This window comes from Columba livia, chromosome 4 (genome assembly GCF_036013475.1).
Source record: "Columba livia isolate bColLiv1 breed racing homer chromosome 4, bColLiv1.pat.W.v2, whole genome shotgun sequence".
NCBI classification, from domain to species: Eukaryota; Metazoa; Chordata; class Aves; order Columbiformes; family Columbidae; genus Columba; species Columba livia.
In genome coordinates, this window is record NC_088605.1 from 35,094,204 (window position 1) to 35,121,948 (window position 27,745).

The 27,745-nt window shown below is 38.6% G+C and overlaps 1 protein-coding gene across 49 annotated transcripts in view; it reads right to left on the minus strand.

Moving 5' to 3' along the window:
* Window positions 1–284: 284 nt before the first annotated feature.
* The window catches only part of TENM3 (teneurin transmembrane protein 3), a 1,347,463-nt gene continuing 1,320,002 nt past the window's right edge, over window positions 285–27,745 (minus strand). For all 49 annotated transcript variants that reach the window (XM_065061257.1, XM_065061277.1, XM_065061276.1 and 46 more), the window contains 6 exons: window positions 17,976–18,151; window positions 17,038–17,273; window positions 11,930–12,226; window positions 9,120–10,731; window positions 7,245–7,375; window positions 285–3,875 (listed from right to left, as the gene is read on the minus strand). In XM_065061257.1, coding sequence (XP_064917329.1) covers window positions 3,120–3,875; window positions 7,245–7,375; window positions 9,120–10,731; window positions 11,930–12,226; window positions 17,038–17,273; window positions 17,976–18,151 — 3,208 coding nt within the window. In that variant the 3' untranslated portion in view covers window positions 285–3,119. The remainder of the gene's footprint in view (window positions 3,876–7,244; window positions 7,376–9,119; window positions 10,732–11,929; window positions 12,227–17,037; window positions 17,274–17,975; window positions 18,152–27,745) is intronic.

Consider the following 27,745-nt stretch of genomic DNA (forward strand, 5'->3'; position numbering starts at 1 on the left):
TTTGCTCTTTGGCTTTTCCTTATCTATAAAAGATTTGGCTTTGTGAGGTATATGGAATGTTTTCTCTAAAGTAGGCCACCTGAGAGATCCCATGGAGTAATTCACTTTGCTGAGTTAGCAGATGAGTCTGTTGGACAGAGTCAAAAAGATACTGCCAACTGCGAGGCAAATGAATCAATACCTGTGCAACTGGATCAGTTTGCTTCTTCCGATACAAGAAAAGCAATAGCACAGCTGCAATATCTGACATACAGATTTAAAAAACAAGTACAAACACACACACACACCTTGGGTCGGCTTTTATTGGAAAGCCTAGATGCAATCTATAGTTATCAATTTGTGGAAAATTCAGGACACATATAAAGTTAAGAAGGCAAATTAAAAGAACAATACAAATCAGACGAAATATACATCTCAAAATACCAGAATAGCATTTTGACTGGCATTGCCTAAAATACTTAAATCTTTTTTTTTTTCTTTTGTAATACGCTTCCTTTTAATTATACATTTTTTTTTTCTTCAAAAAGATCTTTTGTTTCTATATTCCCCAAGGTCACTATTTCCTGCAGGAGCATGTCCAGATCACAAGTCTTTTTTAGCAAGAAATAGGCTCATTAGACCTACTAACAAGGCCACTAATTGGCTTGATTTGACTTTATCTAAAATGATCACCAACAGATACTGTAATTTGTTGTTTATTGGTGCCAGAACAAAGGAGAAGGAACTGCTATGCGCCAAGTAGAAGATATATTTCATTGTTGACATGTTATACAAGCTTTTCATATTCAAACAGAACAGAAACATTTGACATAATTTAGAGTATGAGCCTATTTCAACAGAGAGCACTTAACAGCATGCTAAATACAGTGCTGTGGAAGAGCCACCCAACAGAACTGCAAACACCTAGCATTTTACATCTTTAAAAAGAATACGTAGGTCAATGACACGCCTCTGGGGTTTTGACATATCATACTCTCTAAATTTAGGGCCCTCAAGACTTTCAGGGTAAAAATACTAACAACTAATCTGTGCTTTCATTCTAATAGATGATTAGCATTCATTATACGTGTAATTAGTTCTGTATGGCCTACCAAATACACACATACAGTAACAGCACTGATACTGTAGATTCGGTAGTGAATTGGCTGGGAGAAATTCAAATCTGTTTATCAAACAATCCTAATGTGCAATTTAGAGTATGTAATACCATAGACTCTCAGAATACAAAGCAGTTAGAAAACTATTTTTATTACATCCACTTGAACCATTCATAGTTAAGACACGTTCACTTACTATGTTTTGTCATTATAATACATGGATAGAAATACTGTGTATATTTCAATGAACATCAAAACCCCCCAATTTTGTCTCATCTTAAAAATATTTATTTTTGTGGCTGAATTTAGTGCTCATGAGAGTAAAGCTCTAAGAATGGTTTCAGCCAAGATGTAGAACAGATGCCATAGATGCCACCACAGGCTTCCTATAAGGAACCAGCTGCACACTTCAGTTCTGTCCTGCAGCAAATACACTGGGCCTTGGAGCAGAGCGTGCCAAATCTATGCAGTGGTATGGAGATGCAGACTAGGCACTAGAATTGGACCTTCCTCTCCATCCCCAAATTCAGTGTTCACATTAATGGGACTTGATCTGCCAGCCAAGAGATGAACCTACTGAACAGCCTGCCTGCCTAAAGAGCAATTCTGTAGCATCAGGTCAGAGGTACGCTGCTTCTATCTGAAGTTATAACATCTAAAAGAGCTGTATTATACAGAAGACAAAGTTGACATAACTGGATGAAACTACATCATTTCTTCTTCTTCTACGTACAATTTGCCAAGCACCTGAGACACTATTATCTCCATTGTGAAACAAAGCTGCTTTAAAAAAAACAAAAAAACAAAATCAAAAAACAGAAACTCCACCTGGTATGAATTAATGTCCATTTATTACATTAGGGCTGGAAAAAGACAAGGAAAACCTAACCTATTAAAGTCTTCCATCATCAGAAAACAAGACTTATTTGGTTACTGTGCCTTCTAACAATGACTGATGAAGTGGCACTGGCCTGGGTGACAGGAGAGGTTCGGGAGGGGAGAGAGCTGCGGACTGATTGAGCCAGCCACTTTGGAGTGTCCCATCCTATCAGCAGAGTGATAGATGCACAGCTTTAAACCTAATACAAAAATATTAACACTTTTGGACATTAGTCATCACTGTTATATCTCTACAATATAATCCTTTATACTGTACAGTTATAACATAAAAGGTGCAATTCCTTTTTCTTTAAAAAAAATCACACACAGCACATGTTTTTATCATTTTATTTTTAAGTATAAACTTTTTTAAACACTTTACATAAATTAACTCCTCTGAGACTAATATTTGATGTACAGTAAATTGTAATTCATATAAAAATCCATAAACAACTTGTCTCACATAATTTACAAAAAAATCAGGGTTTCCTTTGCTTATCTGCAACAAGGATTCTACTTGCCATTTCCCCCCCCAAGGCAAACCATGTTAGCACTGTAAAATCCATTATTAAATTCCATGGTAGCATAAGTCAGTTGTGCCAATGTCCTTTTAGAAAGAAGCACAGTTTAAAGCAGTTGGGTTGTCTATAAACAATAATTTTTGCCCCACGTTTTAAAATTAACAGATATATACCACATCCTATGCAGTGAGAAAGAGAAAAAGAGAAAGAGATTACTTCTGGTAAGCAAAGGTCAACAATTCAGTAATATTTGGAAACACTGTATGGGTCTGTATCTTAATTAAATACAGTGCCTCAAAGGAACAGCCTGTTGCAAAATCTGTAGGCCTTTTTCTTTTTAAATACTTTTCAGTCCAACTTGAGTGCAGCGATATGCATATGTAAACATATTCTTTAAAGCAGATCACCTTTAAGGTCATTGAGAAAAAGTTTTGTCATTAGCAGTATCATTCTTCCGGAAGGCGCTCTTTTCATTACAGAGTCTGTTTGGATTGTGCTACAGAAAAAATCTGAGCAAAGATGTACGCTTAGGCTCAAGTAGTAATGCAGCAAAACAGTTTGGTCTCCTTTTTAGAAGACACTGGTACACAGTCTCTTTGGCAGCCTGAGCTAAGCCAGTGTGTTACCTCTTTCCTATCTCACTTTGTCTGAGGAACTGTATATTGTTAGCGCTGTCTGCCAATTCTGGATATTGCTCCACAGAGAGTACATAGTACCCATCGTATCCTTGTACCTTTCCAGCACTTAGCAACTGCCTCTTTTCTCCTTCTGTCCACAACCTGGCGCCTTCCTCTCCATCTCTTACTCTCTGTTGTTCTCTGGCCCAAGCGCTGGAAAGAGCTCTTTGCCTGGCTTGCTCCAGTATTCGGGCTTTTTCCTCATCAAGTGTCATGCCATAGCGGACGTGAAGTGCTAATGCGCCGTACTGCATTTCAACATCAGCAAACCTACGAGTCCTGCCATTTACCACAGTGGTGGACTGGGAAACTGTGACGTTGATGCCATTCTCCAGGGCCTTCCTCCCACTTGTCAGCCTCAGTGTCCCAAGGTCACTCTCGGGGGAGGTGGTCTTGATAAAATAGTGTGTGTCCTTTCCCTCAACGGTGAAATGCAAGTTTTCTAGGTAGTAGGCGTTGTTCAGAACAGCTGCCACTTTTATGCAGTCCTCATTTGCAATGTTGAGCACATTTGTTTGCACTTTGCCTTGATTGACAGCAAGCATCACCCCTTTCCCTATCAGAGATTTCACTGTAGCAAACCACAGCCATGACTTCTCTGCACTGGATTTCCGTCTGCTGACCTGCACTTCTGCCATCTTTCCCAGGGAAAGGAAAGCTTTTGCTTGTCTCGCCACTTGTTGTTGCACTCCAGAAATTGGCTGTAAACAAGAACAGCAGAAGTTTTACCAGCCATCTGTAGCCCTCTAGATGCCAAACAGCCAAGCTTTCTTGGTGTGCTGCCCGTGGACGACAACAGGATATGCCACAACTGACAGTGCCAAGGACTTAATTAAATCTACATACTGCTTGTTCTGCTGAGTTACAATACTATTTTGTTTGATAATGTTCAGTGCTTTATCTCATTGTCTCCCCCAGAACCTGCACATGCCTAAAAATATGATTTAACTAGGGAGGCTACTTACTGGGCTGCACAGAACAGTACTTTGCAATACTAACACTTAATATGCATAACAGCTGTCTCACTACATTGTCATGTCACACTCTGAGCCTGTTCACCTGTGATTCCTGTCTACCATAGGTTCATCCAAATGGAGGAGGTTGTTGCAGGTCACAAAGCTGCGCTTTAGAGTAGGAACAGGCCCTTCTTTATGCCTCTCAGGTAGCTTCAATCTGAGACGAAACTGCAGGGAGGCTGTCATAACCCTCAAGCTGCTAAAGGTGGGGAATCAGGCTGTTCGGATAGTCTTTACAGCAGAAGAGAAGGAAGCAAAGGATACAGAGCAGAGGGGTGGAATATTGGGGACTGAGGCCCTTTCTTGCAAATACTTTCAGAAACTCATAGAAGAGGATGCTTGAAGAGGCTGTAGCAAATTCAGTTGTGAGCTTCCATTTCACTCAGTATCAGCATGCTGCCTGAAAGAAATTAGCAGCTTCTCCCCCCGAACTCCAGAGGGCTGCCATCCTAAATACAGTAGAATGCTTTGTTGACAGCTAGCAAAGAGAAGCAGCAATGAGTGAAAAGAAACAGTGGGCAAGTCTAAAATATCCTTGCTTGGTATTTCTTGTTTTACTGTATCTGGGTTGTACTTGCTGAAAGGGTAGTTGGACTATAAAGGGGAGGAAATAAGAAGTGCAATTGTGAGGTGCAAAAGCACAAGATGGAAGATCTAGGATAGGAGAATCTGTATAAAAAGTTTGCTTGCTATGTGTGGCCCAGTATGCTAGATGCATTTTTGGTAAAGAAGGGATTTTAGTAAAGAAGGGATCGCTGGGGAATGCGACCTGCCAGCGGAACTGCTGTAGTTAGCCCGAACAGTTAGAAGAGCCGGAGCAGCTAGCAGCAATGATTAGCTCACGCAGCTAGGCAGTGGGGCAGCTCACGGTACAGGGTCAGCTGTGGTTGGGTCAGACCTTACAACTGCACAGAATGGGCACATCTTACCTGTCTAACCCTGGGTCTTAACAGCTACAAGCTGTGAATGAGCTGGTATTGATGGAAGTGGGGAGCAGACAGCTGCCCTAGCAGTTCTCTCAGCAGGAAACAGAAGAAAGATGTAAATAGCTTTGGCTGCACTTGCGAACAGAAGTACTTAATTTATGTAAGGTGATCTAGTCTATCTTCCAGTGGACCCTTTCCCCCTTCAGTAAAATACTGTGTAACCCTGTTGATTCATTCCTGACAAATAAGGCAACACTTTGTTTAGTTTTCCCAAATTTCTTGGTGGGAGACCAAGCAGGAGTTATTAACAGACTTGTACCACCTTACTTCAGCCTTGCTGCTAATCAAATCCTGGCAAAAGGTTTGCAAAGGTTCTCTGCTCTGCTGCAAGGGTGACTTTCTGAAGGGGACAGTTCCTGAGGGAATTATGAATTAATTGGACTCTCAACTCTTCTTCAATGTGTCAGATTCCTGTCTGCACTTGTTAGCAAGTATGGATTTCATCTGTTTTAAATCCTACATGAAAGCTGTGGAGCACAAATATATTCTAGACAGCATGCTCATCAGTAAGAGCAACAAGGTGCTATAGCAGTTTCATAATTGCAAAGCTTGTTTATTTTTAAAATGTATCCTGAGCTCTGAAGCAAAACCTCAGAGCTCGGTAAAGCTTACTCCAGAATGTTCAAAATACTAAGTGCTTTGTGTGGTTATTTCTGGCTCCTGGTTGCATTTGCTTGTTCAACAGTGAATATCATAGTCATAGCTTCTTCCTACCTGAGAATTTTGAATCTTTGTTTTCCTCCCACTCCTGTCTTTCTGTCATGTCATATGCCTCTGGCACTCCTTGCATTGTTGAGATCTTTCCTGAAGATTTATGACAAGTAGCTGTCTACTCTCATCTCTTTGACCAGACTGGTTGTTTTCCTGATGCACCTTTGCTGGTGTTAGTGGATAATTGCATTCTTTAGCCTTTGAGATCTGATAGTTCTACACAGCTATGCCTGGTGACAGGTCTCTTACCTCCTGATACAACCACTTTGTCTGGAGTATTTGCAGTGCTCTTCCGTCACTGTTTCTGCTGTTCATGGGAGACACTATTCTTATGCTATGCTCTAAAATCTTTCCCTGTTACTCAGTCCCTGGCTATTAAAAAAAATATATATAGCACATCATTTCATGCATGCAAAATCAGCTTCCATATGCTCCCTTCTGCTGGGCAGCCTCCTTCTAATGAATTTTTGTCTAAATTAGGTTGTAAGATTCTTCAAGATCATATCCTCTTTTAAGCTTGTGGGGTTCTCTATCATGATTTCTTGTAAAAAGAGATCTGGTTTTGACTTCTCACAATGCGATTACCCATTTTATTGTCTCTTATCACTTCCTTTTTAACTGGGAATGGTAAGATTTTTGAGGGCATAGGTCTTTGATCTTTGAGTAAATTTGATTTATAAATGTAATTTTCTTAAATAGCAGATTTAGATTGTAACTTCCACATTCATCTGTTCCGTCATTTAAAACTGTAGCAGGTTTTCAGTACTGAAGTTCATTTTTTTCCTCCCAAAGAACTTCATAAGCACCTGGAGTTCTGGTTTTATGTAACATAATGGGTTTTACCTCAGGTAATTTCATTTTCAATATTTTATCTTTACATATAAAACATAGTTAATATTAAAGAGAAGTAAAATTGTAGTGGTGCCTGGTATGCATAATTTATATCACCTGTTCTTATGTTTATTTCACAGTCTTATTTTTTACTACAGTGTTCAGTTTCTGCCTTCCGGCAGGATGTTAGTACAAATCTAATTTCTGTAGTTTCTGCTACAAAACTTAGACATCTTTAAAGGGTCTTTAACTTCTTTTCATTGATTATTGTCTTTCTGCATTTTTATTATTGGTGAAAGCAAAAGCTTATTTAAAATGGTACCTAACTTAAGAAATCTGTAAGAAAAAAACACCATCTGTAATTTCTTAAATTCTTTTGAAAGTAGATAAAAATTAGAGGTCTAAAAAGCACTTTTCAGATTTAACTTAGCAAGTAACCCTGTCAGGATTTTCCATGCCTAATAAGATCTCAATAGAAGGAAACATTCTGTCTTGTTCTATTTGTATGTTTAGTATTGTTTCTTACTGGTATGTCCTCCCATTGCTGGCTCTTCACGAGTTCGTAAGACGGCTCTGTTAAATCAAACTTTGGAACAGGGAAACCAGGAATGGCATTGTGCAGATGGAAGCCGAATGTCACCAGCCAGCTGTTGACATCTGAAAGACAATTATTAAAAAAAAAAAAAAAAATCAGAATTGTTCTATATTTTGCAATCATACATTTTCACATGGAATAGCTTTTGGCATATTTCTTTTCCTTCTGTAACACAAAAATTATTTGACAGTCTTCATTTTGCTATGGATGGATTTAGATTTGTGCTACAGCTAGAATGGCAAGCCTATGCAGAAATCTTGACGTTCTAAACTCACAAGAAAAATTCTCTTCTATGTAAGAGCTGCACTATGCTCGTTTGAAAGGCACTCCAGGTTTCAGCAATTCTGAAGGTCTCAGTGACATCCAGAGCAACTATAGGAGGACAATTAAAGTGAGATTTCATTCTAATATAGGCTAAACTAATTGGGATTTCTATGTCACACCTTCATCATCAATACTTCAAAGCAAAAAAGTATTTTTGTTAGGTATGTGTAACTGTAATGTCTTCAAACTACCCTTGAAATAACGCCTATACGTTCAATTAATTTTAAATGATTTGGTGCGTATTTTATGTGGATTCAAAATAAATCTCTCCCTCTTCAAGATGAAGATGGACCAATGAAATTAAAAACTAATGAAATGAGATAAGGTTGCATTGGTATGCAGACAGGGTGCTAAATTAGCATTAGATAACATTACTTATGATACATTTTATGTTCTGTTAAAAAAAAAATCAGGGATGGCAACAATTAATAAGTTAACAAGTGTTGGGCAAGAATGGGTGCTCTGCCTATCTTTCACAAATACTAAGCTTAGCAGAAGTTGGCAGAGTTACCAAGAGTTACCAGAGTTACCAGAGTTACCAGAGTTACCAGAGTTACCAGAGTTACCAAGCCTGTTAGTTTTCATTTAGGAAAACCCCAAGTTTTTCCAAATGTTAAAAGAATAAAAAATACTTACCTTAAAATAATATCTAACCTTTCCAGATAAGTGATAAACCTCATGAGGCTCTGCATCTGAAACTGCCAGTCAGCCAAATTACTCATTGTAATGATAACTTTATATAAGCAGTGTTTCTATGTATTCCGTACATCAAAGGAGGAGAACCTAGTGGGTCCTCTTTCTCTCCTAATGCACTGAAATCTCTAGCTAAGGCACCTCGTGTTACAGTTCATGCAGCGGGAGAGGAAGATATGTGTTTCACTGGTACTTCAAAATGTGCTTTCGAAAACCCAACCCCTCTGCATACTGAGATTCTCTGAATTATCTTTTGGGCCAACAGTCCAATATTAAAGCACCATAAAGACTGTGTGGGGCACAACATTTAGGTTTAGTTACCTGAACCTAAAAGCTAATAATGGACTGTGTTTTTTAATGTTATGCAGGTACCTAAATCAATGCCTAAAGCTAGATGAAATATTTTCAAGATCTCCCATTTGCTATTTCACTGTTCATGATAAGTGTGTTTGCTGTAACTGTTCTCATTGTTAAGCTCTTAATGCTTCCTTATAAAGAACTTTTCCAAATAGGACCTATTTAGGTACTTCACCAAAATTGTGAATTCCAATCTAAATTGAATGTCTATAGGTCCAGGACTCCCAAGCTAAATTAACTTTCTTGATCTGGTTCTAAACATCAGCTACTTTTCTGAACAATTACCTTCCCTGAGAATTACTTTACTAACTTTCCCCAGAAAATATCTTCAGCCTGTAACCCAAACAGTCAGATTCCAGATTATGAGAACACAGAACAGCAAATTTTTGAGCAAGTGGGAAACAGTCTTGCAATTAAGTATCTTTCTTTTACCTGTGATATAATCCTTCACATCATGTATTTTACTGGCTGGGTTGTTATTTCTAAACATGTACAAATTAAAAGGAGCTGGGTCTTTCCCAATCCTCTTCCAGATTTCAATATCAGGTGTTGTCCACCGGCCTGCCAATATGTCATAATCTCTTTCTCCAAAGTGGACTAGCTTGGTCAGTGGGTCGTATAAGCCTCCGTGGAATCCTATTACCAGCTGGAAGTCAAGGTTAGAGTCGAAATAGATCTCTCCATAAGCGGTGTATTGGATTTGTTTAAGCATGAGACCGTTGCTACTGAACACAGCCAGTGGTGTCCCTGTATTGTCTGATGCAATGTAAAACTCATCTCCACTGCTAATTTCCATGGCAAAAAGGTGTCCTTGCAGATCATAGTAAAGAGATGTAATTTCAGAACTCGAGTGGTTATATACATGAGTTATCCTGGTTGGGTATGTGAGGTCTGCGTAAAAAAACTGGAGATGCTGGCCAAGGCTAGTTTTACTGGAAACTCGTCGTCCAAGTCCATCATAACGGTAAATCACCGTCCACCCACTGCCTTTGCTATAAACTCGAGTAAGAAGGCCCTTTGAACTGTATTCAAATATTTCAGTACCCCTCTGACGCAGAAATCCATCTTCATCTAATCGGTACTGAACATCACCTAGTCGAGTTATTCTGTCTCTTAGGTCATAGCGAAGTGGCGTCAAACGGGCACTGCTACTGGGGTTGAGCAAGTGGAGGTTGCCATTCAGGTCATAGTTGTATCGCCACATTATTTTTTCATTCAGATAAACTGTCTGGAGCTGACCATCTACATCATATTCGTAAGCATATTTCGTGGTGTTGGCAAATGGCCCGATCTTAATTTCTCTTTTTGTCACTCGCCCCATGTTATCATACTGAATTGTAATCCAATACATTAATGACCGGAATATTTCATACTGAATTTCCTTGATGCGGCCATGTGCATCAAAGTGTTTTGTGTAGGTCATTACAGCTGTCGAAATGATCTGGTTAATATCGTAATATATAACTCCAAATTTTCCAAATTGTTCAACTTTGCCAGAGATATCATCAAACTGGTAGAGATCAATAGGCAATGGGGTTTCATTGATGACACCTTGCATGCTAGTCACTCTGAAGCTATTGTCATAGCTGTAGTCAAATCGGGCGTTTACCATCCCGTCTTCACTAAAGCGGAAAATCTGTCTGTCAATCAGTGGGCCAATTTGCCTGTATCTAATGGTGCAGATAAAACCATCGCTTTGGAGGTTTACTGTTTTCAGGACTCCTGCTGTCTCATCATAAGTAAAACTAACTCTTGTACTATCATATAAAATTTCAGAGAGCTTGGTCTGCCGTCTGTACTTGAATAATACTCTTCGGCTTGTCCCCAGGAAAGCAGTTTGAAGGAGCTGCCCTTCTTCGTTGTAGTCCATTATAACAGAAGCATTACTTTCTGGGGGGTTGTATATATTCCGGTAATAGCCAATGGAGCGGATAGTCTGCATGGTATGACGAGCAACACTGGGCATGGTGACAGCAGAAAGCCGATCCAACAAATCATACTCGAAGATATACTGCCGTTGGCTATGAAGCAGAAGAACCATTGACTGAAAATTAAGAACAGATTTTTACCATGTGACAAATGGTGGAGTACGCCCCCCACCCCCACATATACTGATGCTATTTCTTCACAAATTGTGACATTCTCACTTGAGAAAATTATCTCTTCTTTAATTGAGTTATCCTTGACCTTACATGTTGTTAACATCTCCCTGCCTAATTTACTTGGATGCTTAATTGTAAGGGGTTCTGTAATTACTAGTTCCACATTCATAATTTGCTACTTGTTATGACTGTATCACTCTTTTATCAAGCACTCACAGCTAAACAGCAGATTGTCAATGGATTCAGATAAGTCATGTTTAATATGGGAAGAAGTAAAACTGTCTTAGAGCCATTAACTCTCGAGGAGAACAACATATGGGAGATACAATTTCTTCCCTGCAATTAGAGATGATTTTGAAGAATTTGAGTAGCCTGAGATCTCTGAATACTCTGTTCTTCTTCTGTAAGCTTTTAAGACATAGGCAAAACAATTGTTTGATTATTTATATCAAGAGGAGCTACTCAGAATTATTCTGACATTTTTCTGATGCGTGGCTATTGTAGGTCTTGATTAAATTATGCCTGCAATGACTAGTAAACAGTATTTGCTGAGCAACAACTTCATTAGAAATATATTTAAAGCCCAGAAAGAAATTGATTCTTTTTTTGCATACCAGGCATGAAATCTCACAAGGGGCATTCTCACAGATACTTCTACAGGGAGAGCTATCATTCAGCAATTATTATATATAATGCAGATTCCTGATCTTTTGCCTATTGTTTATTTGGATGCTACAGCATATAGCAAGTACAAATTGACAGCTGTAACTATTTAGAAACAAGAGCTTTTCGTGGTAATGAAAAAAACCAACAATGAAGAATTTACAAACAAATTATTTTCAACTGAATCACACTGCAGATATCTAATCCCTGTACCTTAAGTGTTAAGATAAAAGGTAAATACAGATGCTTCTTGTTAGTCATTGTCCTAAATAATTTAAAAAGACATCAATTCCTAGCAATTAGCTGCAATGAGATTACATATCTATTGTATAAAACATTCCCTTAGGAATCACGTGTTGATACTTAGATTCATTGAAATGTGCTTCCAACTACCTGCTTTTACTTTGTGTGCAGCAGTCAGCTGCTGTAGAATTACAGCACATTCAAAGAATTTTAAAAAATGTGAGTGTCCTTTACCTTTTCCAAATATGTGTAACTCCAAGTTTTCCCATCAGCAAACACTCTAGACACTATCCTTCCCTGTCCATCATACTCTATCTTTTCACTCGTTGTCCCTCGCTGTATGCTGCCAATTTGACCCGTGGATGAGTAGGTGACGTTGACAGCCATCAGCTTGCTGCTTGGTAGCCACAGGGTGGGGTGCCCTGACGTGTCGTAGGCAATCCTCAGCAGAAATTTACGGTGGTCATCATAGATCTTTTCTGTCTTTGTGGTTCGATCAAAGTCAACTGAAAGGAGGTTTCTGCCATTAACCTTTTCAAAGCAAACAAAACGACACAATAAATCATGCTGTTCAAACCCTACCCACCTATTATTTCCACAAAGCTTTCTTCTAATACCATTTACAGTGATTGATTTGCTGTGTACATAAATTATTCTAGCAACTTCTTGATATAAATGTAAGGCACTATATTAGCATCTACTTTAGAAGGTCTCATTGTATGAAGAGATGGCCCAGAATTTGTTGCAATGTGTTCGTTCTTGATGTTTAGTCAACTGTTAAGAAAATACCAGAAGATGTGCACTGAAAATTTCTGTAATAAATGGGGCTACTTTAGCAAACAAACTACGTTTGTAGGCAGCCCAAAGTGTATCATTGCAAAAATATATTCCCAGCCACTGCTTGTCCAGTTCATAACAATCATGCTAAGAAAGAACTGAATCCTAATCCTCCACAGTATTTTTCAAAATGGTATATACAAAATTAAGATCTTCAAAAGCATGTTAAATCTTCAAATTAAGATAAAACAGTTTTAAGAAGATAGGCTTTCCCCTTCTGGATCAAATGGAAGTTTAACTCAGTATACCAGCCACTGCTGCAATATATTTATGAGGCTGAAATTCTTAGTAGAGGATTATATCTTTCGTCTAGTTAACTGACCACTTAAAACCATAAATAAGTGGAAGACTACTGAATCATTGAAAATCCGTTATAAATGCTTTGAAGTTTATAACTATTTTAATTTTAAATTAAAGCCTTAGCCTAGATACATTTATGTTGAAAACTGTTATTTATTTATGTAAACTATAGTGATGGATAGTGATTTCTGTGTAATACTTTTACATTGAAATCCCCTTCCCCCCCTTTTAGTGTTCTAAATACACTTTCTGTTTCATTGAATTAGGTCTCATTTTTATATTTACGAAAGGAAAATGTCTGTCTTTCTTTTCCCACGTGGGTATCTTTGCACTTCTCCATACCCCCTCTGCATGGAACTGTTTTTCAGTGTTCTCAAACAGGCCCCTAGGATTTCTTTGTTCATCTGCAAACCATTTCTCTATCTGCTGTGTCCTTTTGAAGTTATGCCAGGTAAGGGTGAAACACTGATAACTATGATTTTTTTAACACTGGTTTCTGCTAATGTGGGAAATAGGGCAGAAATGGACATAGTTATGTGTATTAAGAATTTTTTTTGGTACTTGATGCGTACATTACAAAGAGGTGAAGAAAGACGGCTAAACAACATTCAGAAAAGAACAAGAGAACAGATATCTTGACCAAAGAAATGACTGGAGGATTTTTGCATTTTTCAAGCTGCATGTTCAAAAATCCATATATCATGGATGTTGGTACTTACACCCTGAGGCTGATAAGCTTCCAAAAGATCAATATAAATTAGATTCTTTATTACTGGCATGAAAGGTATTAAAGTGCTGGTGATGGATCATAGGCAAATAGGAAAAAAGTCCTACAAATGCTTAGTTTTGTTTATATCTGTCAGTTTATATCTATGCTGCCTTTTCTTTAATACGAAATCACTGGCATGAGAACAATCTGCACCATCAATTTACGAACAAAAGTCATGTTTTCATGTACATCTTCTAAATAAGGAACACAAAATCTAGCAGATGCAGAATAGCTACTTTATTTATTGAGCCATCAAACGTTATTTAAATATACTTTGAGAAAGCACTGCTACAGGACTGATTCTAGAAGTAGGTTAAATTTAACTAAGAAGCCATTTCATTCACTTTCTTTTTGTCTTTTTTTTTTTTTTAACTTTCTCATATTCCAGCAGTTTTTCTTTAAATTTTCCAATCTCTAATATTTGCTCATTTGCTTAAATTCACTCTTAACTTGTTTATTTCTGGCTTTTATTTCTCGGCCTCTCCCACACATGCCTGTGCTCATCTCTGTGTTTCCCTGCCTGTTTTGCTTCTCTATTTTTTTTCTTCCCTTTCTCTCCATCTTCCCTTCCTTGTTTTACATTTAATTATGATTTTTATTTTCTTGTCTGCCTCTCGGGCTTGGAGACTGAAGTGAGAATGGGCACTTCTGCTTTCTGAATTGGCAAAGAGGGAAGGGTGGTTTTATGGTTAAGGCAGATGTCCAAGCAATTGTGGTTAATTTCTTGGCTAAGGACATCCTTCTGGTGCAGATTGCAGCAAAGTACTTAATCTGGCTGTCTCACAGCCTTATCTGCTAAATGGGATAATAACATCCCTTGCCTTCTCACTTTCCAGCTGTCTGGTCTGTGTAAGGGCAGGGTATGAAAGGGAAGATTCTGTGATTCTGTAAGAAAGGAATGCCTATTTTCCAGCCAGATCAAGCTGCCAAGTTCTGTTGCCAGAGCTCTTGCAGTCAGATGTGAGCTTTTGGTGAAATTTTGGCTGTGCTTGCATAATCTCGTAATACAGATGGCAATAAGTTTTGGTGATACAGCTTCTTTCATTGGACAGTATGGGGCTGGAATAACATGTGTCAGCTAAAGTACTGCATTCAAATGAAGTATTTCTTAACAACAGCTCTGCTGCCAAAATGCTTCTACAGCAAAAGTTAAACATTTTTATTGTGTCTAAGTCACACTCCAAACATATTTGAAACCCCTGGGTTTCATTATGATAAACATAATAACTATGGAAATTTTAACTCCTATTTTCCTTTCCAGGGTCTCACTGAGAAGCATGAGATCAGTCTGTGATTCCCAGATTAGGAGTAGGGGTATATTACTGTGTCTTATGGAGAGATTCAAGAGGTGATGTGAAAACTGGGGCAGAACTTGGACCATGTCAGGTCTCAGGAGGAGGTGGACTAAACCCTTCCTGTGAGCTCCCTCATTTATGTTACCTGTCTGCTCTGGGTGCATCCCTTGAGAGAGAGCTCATACCAGCTCCTTTAGTTAAGACCCGTATGAGTGATGGTCTGTCTGGCCTCATCACAAATGCCCTAAACCAGCTCTTTCACGTAGAGGAGTGGCAGGACCTCTGCCAAAAGCTAGCCTACAGACCAAATGTACTAGTCTAGGACCAAAACTAGCTTATCTGACAAACACAAAACAAGTCTGAACAAAAGTAAGCCTGAGGAAGGATTGTTGAGTTAAGGGAGGGTGAAATAACTCCTAATTAATTTCTTTATAAAGGCTAGTAGTAGTGGGAAGAATTAATACGAGTTGGAAACCCAAGTGAGTACCAGAGTGTGTACTTTGTGATGTTAGATACTGCATATATATAATGCAGTGAAAGTATCATATATGAGTACGTTTGTGGGCAATACATTTTGTCACTGTTTTTTGTCTACATTTGTCTTTGCAGCAAAACATTAGTGACATATCTGTAGATGGAAATTATGAGCTCCCTGAGTTCTGTTCATCTTTCTGTTGTTTTCTTTCTCTACTTTCCTACATTCCCCCCACCCCCAAGCAACATTTCTGTAATATCTCCTCTTGTAAATCAATTTCAAAAAACCTTTGTTTTTCTTCTTTGCTGACAAGTATCTTTTTTTTTTCTTTTGAGGCATTTTTCTCTTATTAGCCCATATTCTCCACCTGCCCTACTTCTCCCATTTGTATATGCACTTTTAATTACTACTGTTTTATCCTAACCTATAATCTCTCACTTGCCCTCCATCTTGTTAAATCTTTCCTTTCCCTCTGCTGCTCCTTTTTGCCTGTTAACTCTTCCAAGTGCAGGTCGCCCCTGACATTTCTTTTACCTCCTCCACACTCGAATGCCAAAATTTTACTTCACTTTTGAGAACTGGACTCATGGCAACTTGTTTCACTGCCAAAACCAAATGCCATTGCTATGGTTATTTTATGTTCTTGTGGGCTTCTTTCACAAATGAATTGGCAGTTGTATTACGCCACCACACAGTGTAATGACATCCCTATGAACCAGATCCGCAAGGATGAGCTCCAGAAGCATGGCTTCCTTTTCCTCTTCCTTATCCGCATAAGACAGCTGCCATAGCTAGGTTACAAGTGTGTTGTTCTTAAGCAGCAGCTGCTGTACATAATCATTCTTCTTTCTTGGAAAAAATCCATTCTTGCAGAGCAAGTAGTAGAGAGGAATATAAGGTACATGACAGCATTCCCTACTTCCTCGTCCCAAATGAAGATATATAATATTTCAAGATTTTAAAATGGCATGTCACCTCTTAGAAGTCAAGTGATCTGAAATTACTTACTTTCATTTGATACACTGCCCAGGCCTTATTTTAAAGAACTGAGTTCAGTTCTAATAGTAAGTCAGACCTCCAGTATGGTCTTGAAATGGTCTCCTGGCAACCCAATTTTAAATGCTTAATCTCCATTATCTTTACCAAATGGCTGTCATAAATCATAGTTTGCTTCCTACTTATATTTCACTCACTAGATAGGAATAAGAATTGCCAACAAAATGGTAAAGACATATGTTAGAGGAATATGCTGTACATATGCACACAGAGTTGAACCCTTGTACCAGAAATAAGTATTAGTACAATTTTATTTAAAATAAAAAGGAAAATCCTAGGATTGTGCTAACTGATGGTAGAATAATTTAAAACAAGATTCAAAATCAGGTGTGTGAATTCAGTACCAGAAACAAAAACAGTGAAGGAAAGCAGAAAATTATACTTTCATCCCAATTCATTCCAGGCTAAAAACAACAGTTTGAAATCCACAGAAAAGAGCAATTAATAAGGAAAAAGAGCCAATAAATGAAGTAAAAGTAACTTCCAGCTCTACAGTTAGCTTATCTATGATAAACATTCTGTGGTTGTCAGCTGACAATACCTACAGGAATGAATTTACATTTCCTCTCAATTAGAACACAGTAAATACCACATGTGCTTGTGTGCTTACCCGAAGCTTTCGGCCAAACACGTTGACTTTTCCCTGGGCTTGCTCCTTCCGGAACCGCCACTCTACCAGGTTCTGCCCATTCTCCCCTGGGAGGGTCATGTTTCTCTTTGCCACTGTTGGGTTGGCAGTACCAGCCAACACATGCGGCTCTGTCTGATAGTGGGAGTCCAGGCCGCTGGCGTACAAGATCCTCAGGGAGCCATCATAACCAATCTGGTAGCTATTTCTTAACTGATCTGAAAAGGCATAAATCAGGGAAGTGCACGTTACCTGCATGGATTAACAGTCTGCCTTTGTCCTCCATGCTTTATACTGTGCATCTAACATCTTTACTTCACATACTGACCTGATGGTAATAAAAAGCCAGGGTAAGATTGGTAAGAATATCTGTATCACAAGAGAGCACAAATGCCTTTGGGGCCTATATTCAAGGTCACTTAAACACTTAAGAAAATCCCACCCCCAGAGTATATTCTTTGGACTGGCAAAACCCACATTTTCTGCTGGTTTATGAGGCATTTTTGGCCTAATCCTAAGTATACTGTGACTACTGACTTCTATAAAGATACAGCTGCTGGGATGTCACACGCTATTTTAAAGCTAAAATCTCACTTCATGTTTTTCTGCACCTCTTCCCCTATCAATTAATTTCTCTCTTCCAATATTGCCTTCTAATGCAAAGTAGGTATTCTGACTACATCAGTGGCTGTTTACAAAACCTATTTGGGTGGAAAGCATATTTAATTCTACTTCCACTGCAACACTTTCTTTCCCTGAACAGTTCTTTTTATATATGTCTAAAACCATGTATGTATCACCCCCTCTTCCAGACACTATGCTTCTAATGTTTCCTCTACAACATCTCATTGAAGCTGCTTGCACCATAAGAAAGCAGTTTTCAGGTCAGTACCCGGTAAGAAATCTTTTGTTTACAGTACCTTGAACCATGGTATAGAAAGAATCAATTGATGATAAGTTGGAAGTGATGCTGACATCTTCCTCTCTGCTGGATGACTCAATGTCCACTGTGATGGCCCTTTCCATTTCCCCATGAAGGTTAGTGACCACTCCAGTTGGGAAGGTAACGTTTGTTAGACGGCCCTCGCTATCGTAGCTAAAAAAAAAAAAAGTCCAGAAATGATAAGTAGCAGGAACAAAATGTTTTCATTTACAAGTAAAATGAACAAAAATACCATCTACTCATATTGTTAAGGCATGTTTACTTTTTGTGCATGGGACAGGCACAGCAACGACTTCAAACGTGCTTTGAAGTAGTCAAAAGACTGCTTAACATACAGGAACCTCAATGGTGATAGCAAGAGCAAACAGATGGATCTTCAGCTCTGCATATTATTCTTTGAAGTATGACCAGATCCTGCTGCACATCTAATTCACCATTTCAAAGGGAGCATATTTGTTGGTGCTGAATTCCATAGCGTTCGATACTCACACCGTATTATTGGATTAGATTTTGCTGTTGTTGTAGGAATCCTCAAATTTTTTAATGAAAAGGGTATCTTAATATGAGTGTCATCTTGGACCCTTCCTAATCAATGACTATGCAGACCACCTGCCCTCCTGTCCCTGAGAGCTTAATATCCCTTGTATTATAAAAAATCTGAGCTAATATTGCATCTACTTAAGCTGTTTGTAGCTGGAAATCAGAACAGCTAGCATACATAGATCATTAATTGCTTGTGGATCGTAGTTTGAAAATTACAACATAAGCTGTGCAGGAGAATTTTTTTCTGGCTCCACTAACATGTCTTTCAACCATATATACATTTAATATAGCTATAGGTAGATACAATTTCTATAATTGAAGTAGACCTATGGCTTCTAAACCCTGTCTTTTCCCATGCTGTGTTAGGTATACTCCAGCTATTAAATGCCACTGGTATGAGATCTGAGACCCATGCTCATATCTGAACATGTATTGTGGTCACAGTATAGTGAGGTAAAACATTATGTGAGCTTCAGGTCATAAAACTGCTTTTAAGATTAGGTCCTCCAGTAGAACAGCTTGGGTTGGTCAGTCTAAGTGGTTGGTGAAGCTCCTTGTTTAGAAGTATAGCCTGCCTGTACCTGCAAAGGGTGATCCAGCCCACATTTGACCTGTTCGCTCTCAGGGTTTTCCTTCCCTTTCCTGTGACTGTGTAGTGGGAAGCTGAAGGAAGCTTTATTTTCGTGAAGTAACTAGACCATGACCCTGCAGGTCCTCGTGGGGCGCTGCAACATTTCATGCTTACAATTATCATCAAAATTGCTCCTGGGAAGGAAACACAAAACCAAACCAAAGCCCCAGGCATATCACTGAGGCTACAGAAACTCTTTTTTCTTAAATTGAGAGAATTCCAAACATTTTTAACCCCCAACACACTAACTTTCTCTGAACAGCCTAAGTATTGCACAGCATTGCTGTAACTGAAAGGATTAGGTTAAGAGTTTTTTTTCCCAGTTTGCTTACTCTGTAGATTTGACAGATTTTTGCATACAGTCATTTTCATCCTTTTAATACAGTTGATTTCCTTTGTTTATATGAGACTTTCACTTAGCAACAAGAAAAAAATACAAGAATGTTTGAAAATCAGAAACCATACTGCAGGCCAGGGAATCCAAGTGGGGAAACTTATTTTTTTGAAGTTAAGTACATTTCAAGATCATGGGGTTTCTTCCAGTATGTTTCTAGCCTTAATTTTGTCTCTTTTTCACATACTGGATTTGGCAAGCCAAGACAGTGCGTTTATGTGGGAAACCGAAACAAACCCACTGACGTTCCTTGTTCATGAGTATGACTGCTAGCTTATTCATTACCTTCAATAGCATTCCGCAGTTCCATAAACTTATTTTCTTTTCATGCACAACTTCCCTTTTTAACTCCCAGGGGAACATATCCTGTCCAATTAGTGTCCTTCCCTATTTTCCGCTTTATATTTGAAAGTGGTGTAGAATTGTTTTGTTTGGAATTACTTACGTCCTTTGATTACAGTAGCCAAGTACTGGTCTTCATTTCAAACAATGCTTACTAAAGCCTTAGAAGGTAAGATTTCCCCATAAGAAGAACTTTACAGCCTTCGAATCACAATATTTGTGAGAAATTAATTATCATATTTGCGAGTATACCACTTGAGTTAGAAAATGCTACACATCCATAGTATTCAGTACGGTGTATGGCTTCACTGCAGTATGCAGCACTGAACGTGGCTTTTCTTATGTTATGCATTCTTGCTTCCACATTATTATTTTTTTGACTCTGTGCCCGTAGTTCCTGAACTGGTCTCTTCTTTCACAAATACATGAAAGCACACCATGAACCCAAGATAAGCAGCTATTGTTATTACAGTGGTGGAGAGTTTAAAGATCAGCAAAAAATCATGCTACACACTTGTGTTATTAAAAACATTACTTCAAAGCTGAAATAATCTTAAAAGTCATGATTTCTCAGCTCAGGCATCCTAGTGCAAGAAGAAAATGTGATGGAGACGTGAAAGGTAAGAACAGGATTTATCATACTTTTATAGCCAGGAACAAAAAGAAAGGAAAGAGGCCTTTCTCCAGTTTACTGTATATTCCATTTTATGATGGACTGTAATGTGTGTCCTTCATTTTGTTCACAGTACATTGAATACTAAACTTACTTTATGCTCGATATCTTTTTGCTCACAATGAAAGCCTTATCAGTGCTCAGCATAGCAACACTGCTCATACCTTTGGGCATTCCTCTGCCATTTTTCTTATGACATCCAAATATCCTTGCTTTCTGCTGCCAAGGTGAATTTATTCATCCAAGATTGTAAGTTTTAGACTGAGAGATTTATTTTATCAGCCTAATGTTCTAATATTTAAATTGCCGTAAAAGGCGTGAGATCTGAAGTCCAGAGGGTGAGCGCCAATATTTGGCAATTCACAGCCTCTTTGATCTTTTCATCCAAACACAAGCTCAGGCACACGTGTTACCATGGAGCTCTCTGATCTTTCTCCTATGCGAGGCTCCACAGCAAAGCCATTCAGCCAACCTCTTCAATTCCTCTAGAGCAGGTTGCACATAAAACCTTTTCAAGACTCTAAAATGGAAACTTTCTCATTGGGCGAGACCTCCTGTGCATTAATCCCATCAACTCATTTCCTTTCACATGAACAGAATGACTTTCATATTTGGTCAGTAACTACAGAACATAGCAGCAGGGGCAGCTGCCACTACCGCTAGCTGAAGTTCCCCTTAGATCAAATTCTTTTTCTTCTTCAGGATGATCTGCTGCTGCCAGATAGTTTTCCCCTTCTGCAGGGAGAATTTCTCAAGGGGTAATAATTATTAGCTTCCTAGATTCTTGACCTTTCACTCTTTACCTGCTGGAAGTCTCTCTTCCGTTGTTCATTGCCTTTAGTTTTAATTACTTTCCTTCCCAAACCATTTTCTGTTCTGGTCTGTGTAGGACACTTCCCTTTGCAGTGATAACTTCCTGGTAAGCTTTGTCACAGATGGAAATGCCCTACTTTCTTTACCTTTGACTTGTTTCTCATGTGCATTGTATCTTACTTTGGAACACATTTAGCTCAGCCCCAACTTGCAGAGCATTATTCATATTTTGTATCAGAAGTTACTTCAACATAAAATCAGGAGCTGTAGAAATGGAGTATGTAGTAAAGGTTGCTGCTAAAGCCAATTGCTAAGTTATGACTGATACTGTTTTCCCCACAGACCTCTGCAGCACATTCCTTAATAAAAGAAATTCTGTAATTTTGGGGTTTTTTTGCTATTGTAAACATGCCAGGTTGAAAAGCAAGCCGTGCTGGTTCCTGCACATTTCAGATAGCAAGACATATGGTGCAAATGCATATTATGTAGTTCTTTAAAGACTAATTACAGATTATACTACTAGTTGGGATACTGTAAGAGAGAAATGAGGCATGAATGCATTTCACGATATAGGCGTGTATAATTTTGATAGTAAAATAAAAAGTACTGTTACATTCTCTCAACACACATCAAAAATTTCCTCTATACATCTTGAATTTCCAGGAGTGGCTAAAAAATTTATGGCATGTTACCATAGTTGTTTCAAACTCTTCGTAGGAAGCCTTATATTTCTGCCAAGGTGCTGCTGCTTGGCAGGTGAGAAGAGAAGGTTCAAAGTTGACTTTCAGAAGTGCAGGATGCTGTTGTTTTAGGCATTGGAACATACTGAAAAATCCGTCCTACCCTGGCAATGAAAAGTCTCCTTCAGCTTGTCAAGGCAATTTAGTTCACATTTACATAGAGGACCATTGTCTTTAACATTACAGAGTGCTGGTTTGCAAATACATCATTTCTGTTCCACCCCCCGTAGCATACTGCAAGTTTAGGCCCTCCCAAATCCTGGAAAACTACAGCAAACAGAAGTCACCTTGATAGGGTACCGCTGCATTGCTAAACCAGTAACAAAACAGTTATCTTGCTCATCAAAAGGAAACACACCCATAGTTTCTATACTGTCATTTTTACTATCATTTCATCACCTGTAGAGAGCTCTCCTGGTTTAAAACAGGGCATGGCAACGTACTGGGAGCTCCAGTCTTGACCATCTTTAACCATTATGTGGGTTGTTGAAAGAGAGGAGTAGATGCTAAACTACAACATAATGAAATTTGTTATTTTTTTTTTCCCTTTGCTCCATTTCTGAGTTCCTTTCCCCATTTCAATATGCATTTTTTGCTTTTTGTCTACAGAGTGACTGAATAAGCCTCCTAAGAATGAAAAAGGTTAAAATAATCTACAGATGCATGGACAGGCAAATGATTTCTCCTTTTTATTTTGGCATTTCTTCTTTAGTCTCATTGAAATACACACTTCAGTGGATCTGTAACCACTCATTTATAACCTGTCTTTTTAAAAGCAATATTAATTGAAGTACCATCTGCACATATTCCTTTATTTCCATACAGTGTTTCTGACATCTTAAAAGGTTTAGCAACTTGCTTGTGGATTCAGAGTACAAATATATCAGTAAACCCAAAACATTAAACTATAACTTCCTTTTGAGATATAACAGATAGGCATATATTTAAATGGAACCATAAACAATAAGATAGCCGTATGTCTTGCTAATACTGTTTTGTTTTGCTTAACAAGAAGCAAATGTGTCATAAATGACAATTTGATGTATGCTAGGAGGCTTGTAAATTACAACACATAGATTGATTTTTTAATTTTTTTTTTTTTACTTGACCTTTTTTTCTTCTTATCTGGAATATTGTTAAGCATGAGAAGACAATTCAATATTCTTTTTAGTCTTACAGAATTTAAAATATATGGAAAAAAATCTTAGCTCACTTCTTTTCCCTTTCTGCTCTACTCCTTTTCGCTCTCCCTTTTCCTTTCTGCCATGCCTAGCTCTGAGGAAACAATGAATGAACAGGAATTGCAGAAAACACGTCCAGAAATGATTCTAGGAAGAACCTGAAGTGCAGCCGAAGTCCAATTCTGGAGAGGCATTTATCTACCTACTTGTTTTTCTAGTGGAATTTGGGCAGAAAAACGCAAACTCACAAAACCACAGAGGCTGGAAGGGCATTGAAAGTATTAGTATCAGCTAAATCTCTCTGTCTTACTCAAACAAGTGTCAGACAACTCAAGCTTAAATTCGAGCAGCTGCTCTGCTTTTCCTGTTCCTTTAGCTGATGCCTGCCTTCCATGGGGAAAAGGTCTTTATCCCATCTTCATCTGGGAAAGTCTTATGCAACTCTTTTTACAACTGGTTAAATAATTCAGGTCTTTTCATCTTACGACACATGGTCAGGATGAATTTTTCAGTCCAGGTTTAATGAAGAAATTTCCTTAGCTTGAAAGTGATTGACAATTTATCTTTTCACCTTCTCCTGTTATAAGTGCAGCTTTAGAGACTTTTTTTTGTTTGTCTATTTTGTCACGACGTTAAAAGGATAGTTTTCGGTCTTTTTTTGTAAACTGGCATTCAGCACAAGGGAGATGTGAACAATTCACCTAAATAGGCCATTCTCGACAGCCATAACTCATCTGCAAAACAACAGGCACACTCTAAATGAAAATCACTGCAGAAAATGTGTCTGTTGGAAAGGGAGCTCAAAGAAATGAATCAACACGTTCCCTCGTGATAGCTTGCTCACTTCTGTACAGAGGAGTTTTTGATGCCCATTTTCCACTTCATTGCACAACCAGGCAAACAAGTGTGAGTTCAGTGCTTGTGCTGCAGTAAGACTGACCACCTTCACAGCCTCATCCAAAATCACTTCCAGAGACGGGTATTTGGGAGGAGTGGTGCTTTTGCAATTAAAGAAGCAATACATAGCTTTGTAGTGCTGGGCTGCTGCTTTACTTTTTTGCCAGAAGACTTCCAAACTTTTCACTCACTGCTGTGCAGTGCTGAGATCCTCCTCGACTGTGCTGTTTGCTGTGATAAGCACCTGCTATGTATATTCTTGTTGAGCATTCACCAAACCAATAATTCTTTAATAACTTGCTTTTCTGACATGCACCTTACATACACAAGAACCTGCACAAATAAATAGTGTTAATGGTGATGGTGCTTTCTGAAAGTGAAGAACTGCTCCAGTGTATGTGCAAGGGGGAGAGGCTGCACTGGGAGCAGTGTGATGGAGGCAATGTGGCTTATATGAGAGGCATTATCTGGTGATGGAGCAGCTTCCCAAGGCTGGGGGTGCTTCTCAACAGCGCATACCCTTTCAAACTGAGCATAGCGAACTCAACGCTGATTGAAGGGGGCTTGTCCTTACAAAGACGAGACTAAATTACAGTAGGCAGGCTTTTATCTACAAGACCTCAGCACTCATTCCCTGCTTTTCAACTTCCCTCTAATGAGAGTTCACTGCCCCCAAGCCCTATGGGGTCCGCAGGGGCTGGACTCTGGTTTTTGCCGGGGTGTGCAGAGCCAGGTCCTGCCCCCCAGCAGCTTCTGCAGTGTCTTTGATCTTAGTGCTCCCTGAGGCTGTTGGTTTGTGTCTGTGTCATTTCCCCCCCAACTTCTTAGCTCATTTATTACTGTACAAATAAACTGTGTGCCTTGTTGATACAAATACCAGAGTATGGCCTTTCAAATAAAAGCAATGTTGCTGTATATATACTTTGTATGACAGATTGTCCCTTGCTCTAAGGTCTGCTTACACTGTCAGAGCTGAGTGCATAGGCCTTTAGTAAAAAAAGGACGTAAGGCTTGTCTGTTTGGTGGGACATTTTCTTCACAGAATAAGCTGCAATGCTGCTTTCCCCCCTTAAATTATTTTTTTCTGTTGTGTTTTTTTTTCCCCTTTATAATTTTGAAGGGTAAAAATGCTATGAGGGTGTTTTTACAGGGTCACAGAAAGTGGACATCATGAGCTTACGAAATTTCATTGTGTTTGAAATTTAGGAAAAGGAAAATAAAATTATATGGGTGTATTTTATTAGGACAGTGGAATATCATGGTGATTCAAAAAATACTGCTAGATTCAGGTTCTACAGTTGATTTAGAATAACATTCCTTCAGAGCACAAGTGTGATACCTAGCCAAAGTAGGTTTAAGTGACAGACTCACCCCTCTTTGGTGAAAATTTGGTAGGACTTTGAACTGTGTGTGCCTTGTAGGCTCCCTAAAGAGCTCATCAGTCTGGCCTCGCTGGGGACATTTATTTCATGAGAACAGTAGCAACCTGATTACTATTGTAAGTTGAAATTAATTCAAGTTAATAAATGGTAAATTTAGAACTGTTTACTGACAGGCATAAGGCTTACGACTATGGAAATAGGGTCGTCTTTGGAAACCAGGCTAAACCCCCCAAGTTATTTCTCTCTGTGGTAGCAGAAGTGAGTGCTTCTCAGAGGTGTTGTGGCAGTGGCTCCTGCAAAGGAATGGGAGGAGGGCAGATGGGAGGATCAATGCAATTTCTGTTCAGGAAACCCATAAATGAGAAAGAAAAGACAGACAGACACAAGGTGTAGAAGAATTGGAAAAAATGAAAGATGTCCAGAACAACTGTGGAGCTGAGGGGAGGACAAGTAACATAATAATGACATTAAGGAAGACCCAATCTCTTGATGAAGCTTGAAAATGACAACTGTGAGTTTGACTACAACATGCTGAAAACAGAGAGTGGTCTGGAGTTGCCCTTCACCCCACCACACCACGTCCCCAGTGAGGTGAGTGTAAAGGAGAGCGAGCTGGCTTGGCTGTAGCCTCCCTGACTTCTGTTTGACGATTAACATGGGACAAAAATATTAACATGTCAATAATAGAAAAAATGGTATTATTAAGTCCCTGATAAAGCCAGAAGTGAAACAGATGCTTTCAGGAGCCTGAGCAGAGCTGACTGGATTGACAGTGCAGGACATTTTTGTCATTCACAGGAAATATACTATTTTTTGCTGAACTACCCTTACTTCTAAGAGCTTTCCAAAACCACAGAGACATCACATGCTGACTTCCTTGGCAGAAATCGAAGTGCTTCTTCATCTCTCGTATGTATACATATAAGATGTCATAACGTTAATATGTATCTTCAGCATTGCTATTTTGATATCACTACCTATTCAACGGTTTCTAGGCTTTTATTACTTAGCCTAGTACTAAGGACAAGGAACAGTAAACATTCAACAACCAAGAAACAGGTAGATGTCTATCAGTCGAGATACACTACTGGTATCAGAGCAATTAGAGAACACACTAAAGTTCTCTAAAAAAATTCACATTGATATCTAATGGTAGATATTGATGGATTATTTTTAACATGGCTACTTCGTTATTAAGCAGGATGAGTCTGAAACAGCAAGTGCGTGTGCTCTGCTGTCAGCACAAGTCTTACAAGACTAACTTACATAACAGCACGTTGTATTATGATTATAAAATCTACTGTAAAGTTGAGTTACAACCCCAGTTTAGAAAATTGTGAGATCAGCTTATAGCCATGCACAAAGCGAACATGTCAGCTAGATATTTTTCCCTATAAATTCTTTTGGAGTGAGGGGAATAGCTTGTTTGATTAGAGAGAGGAGTTCTAATTGCTTTTTGGCCAGCCTTGCCTCCACAGGTCTACATGAAACAGTGAGAGAAGTGTATGCCTACTAGAGTTTCAATTTGTGCCATGTTGAAAGGAGGAGAAGCAGCCAGTCCCAGAAATGTATGTATTGGGTATTGGACTGGGACAGGCAATGTGGGTAAAGAGGCACTTATGAAAGGACTGGGTATCTCAAAAATATTCCCCAAAAGATAGTTTAGAGACAGTTAAGAATGAAGATAATATGTCTTTTGTTGCTTGAGTAACTGTAATATGGGAAGATTAAAGATACTGCACTTTTAAGTCATGACTTGCAATCAAGGGCTCATGTGATGCCACGGAAGTCAATGCAAGAACATGAAAATCAGCCGAACAAAAATGTTTTAATAAGTATGGTTAACTACTTTATAGCCACCATATTTTAGACTGATGAAGCAAAAAGCAGTAGCAGTAAAAGCAGAAAGCGTATAAGGTTATTCATGGCAAAAGAATAGATATATCTAAAAAGCACTATGATACCAAGGCCATTCAGAGAACGCTGTTTAAAGGTGATAAAAAATGCAGATTGCAATTTTGTACAAAGTTCTGGTATTTGGAAGAAAACAATCAAATTAGAATGAAAGCCCCAGAATTGCAAGAAAAAACTGAGGCATTTATAGATATTCCTTCTACTGAAACGTAAATGTGATAAAAATATGAACACAAA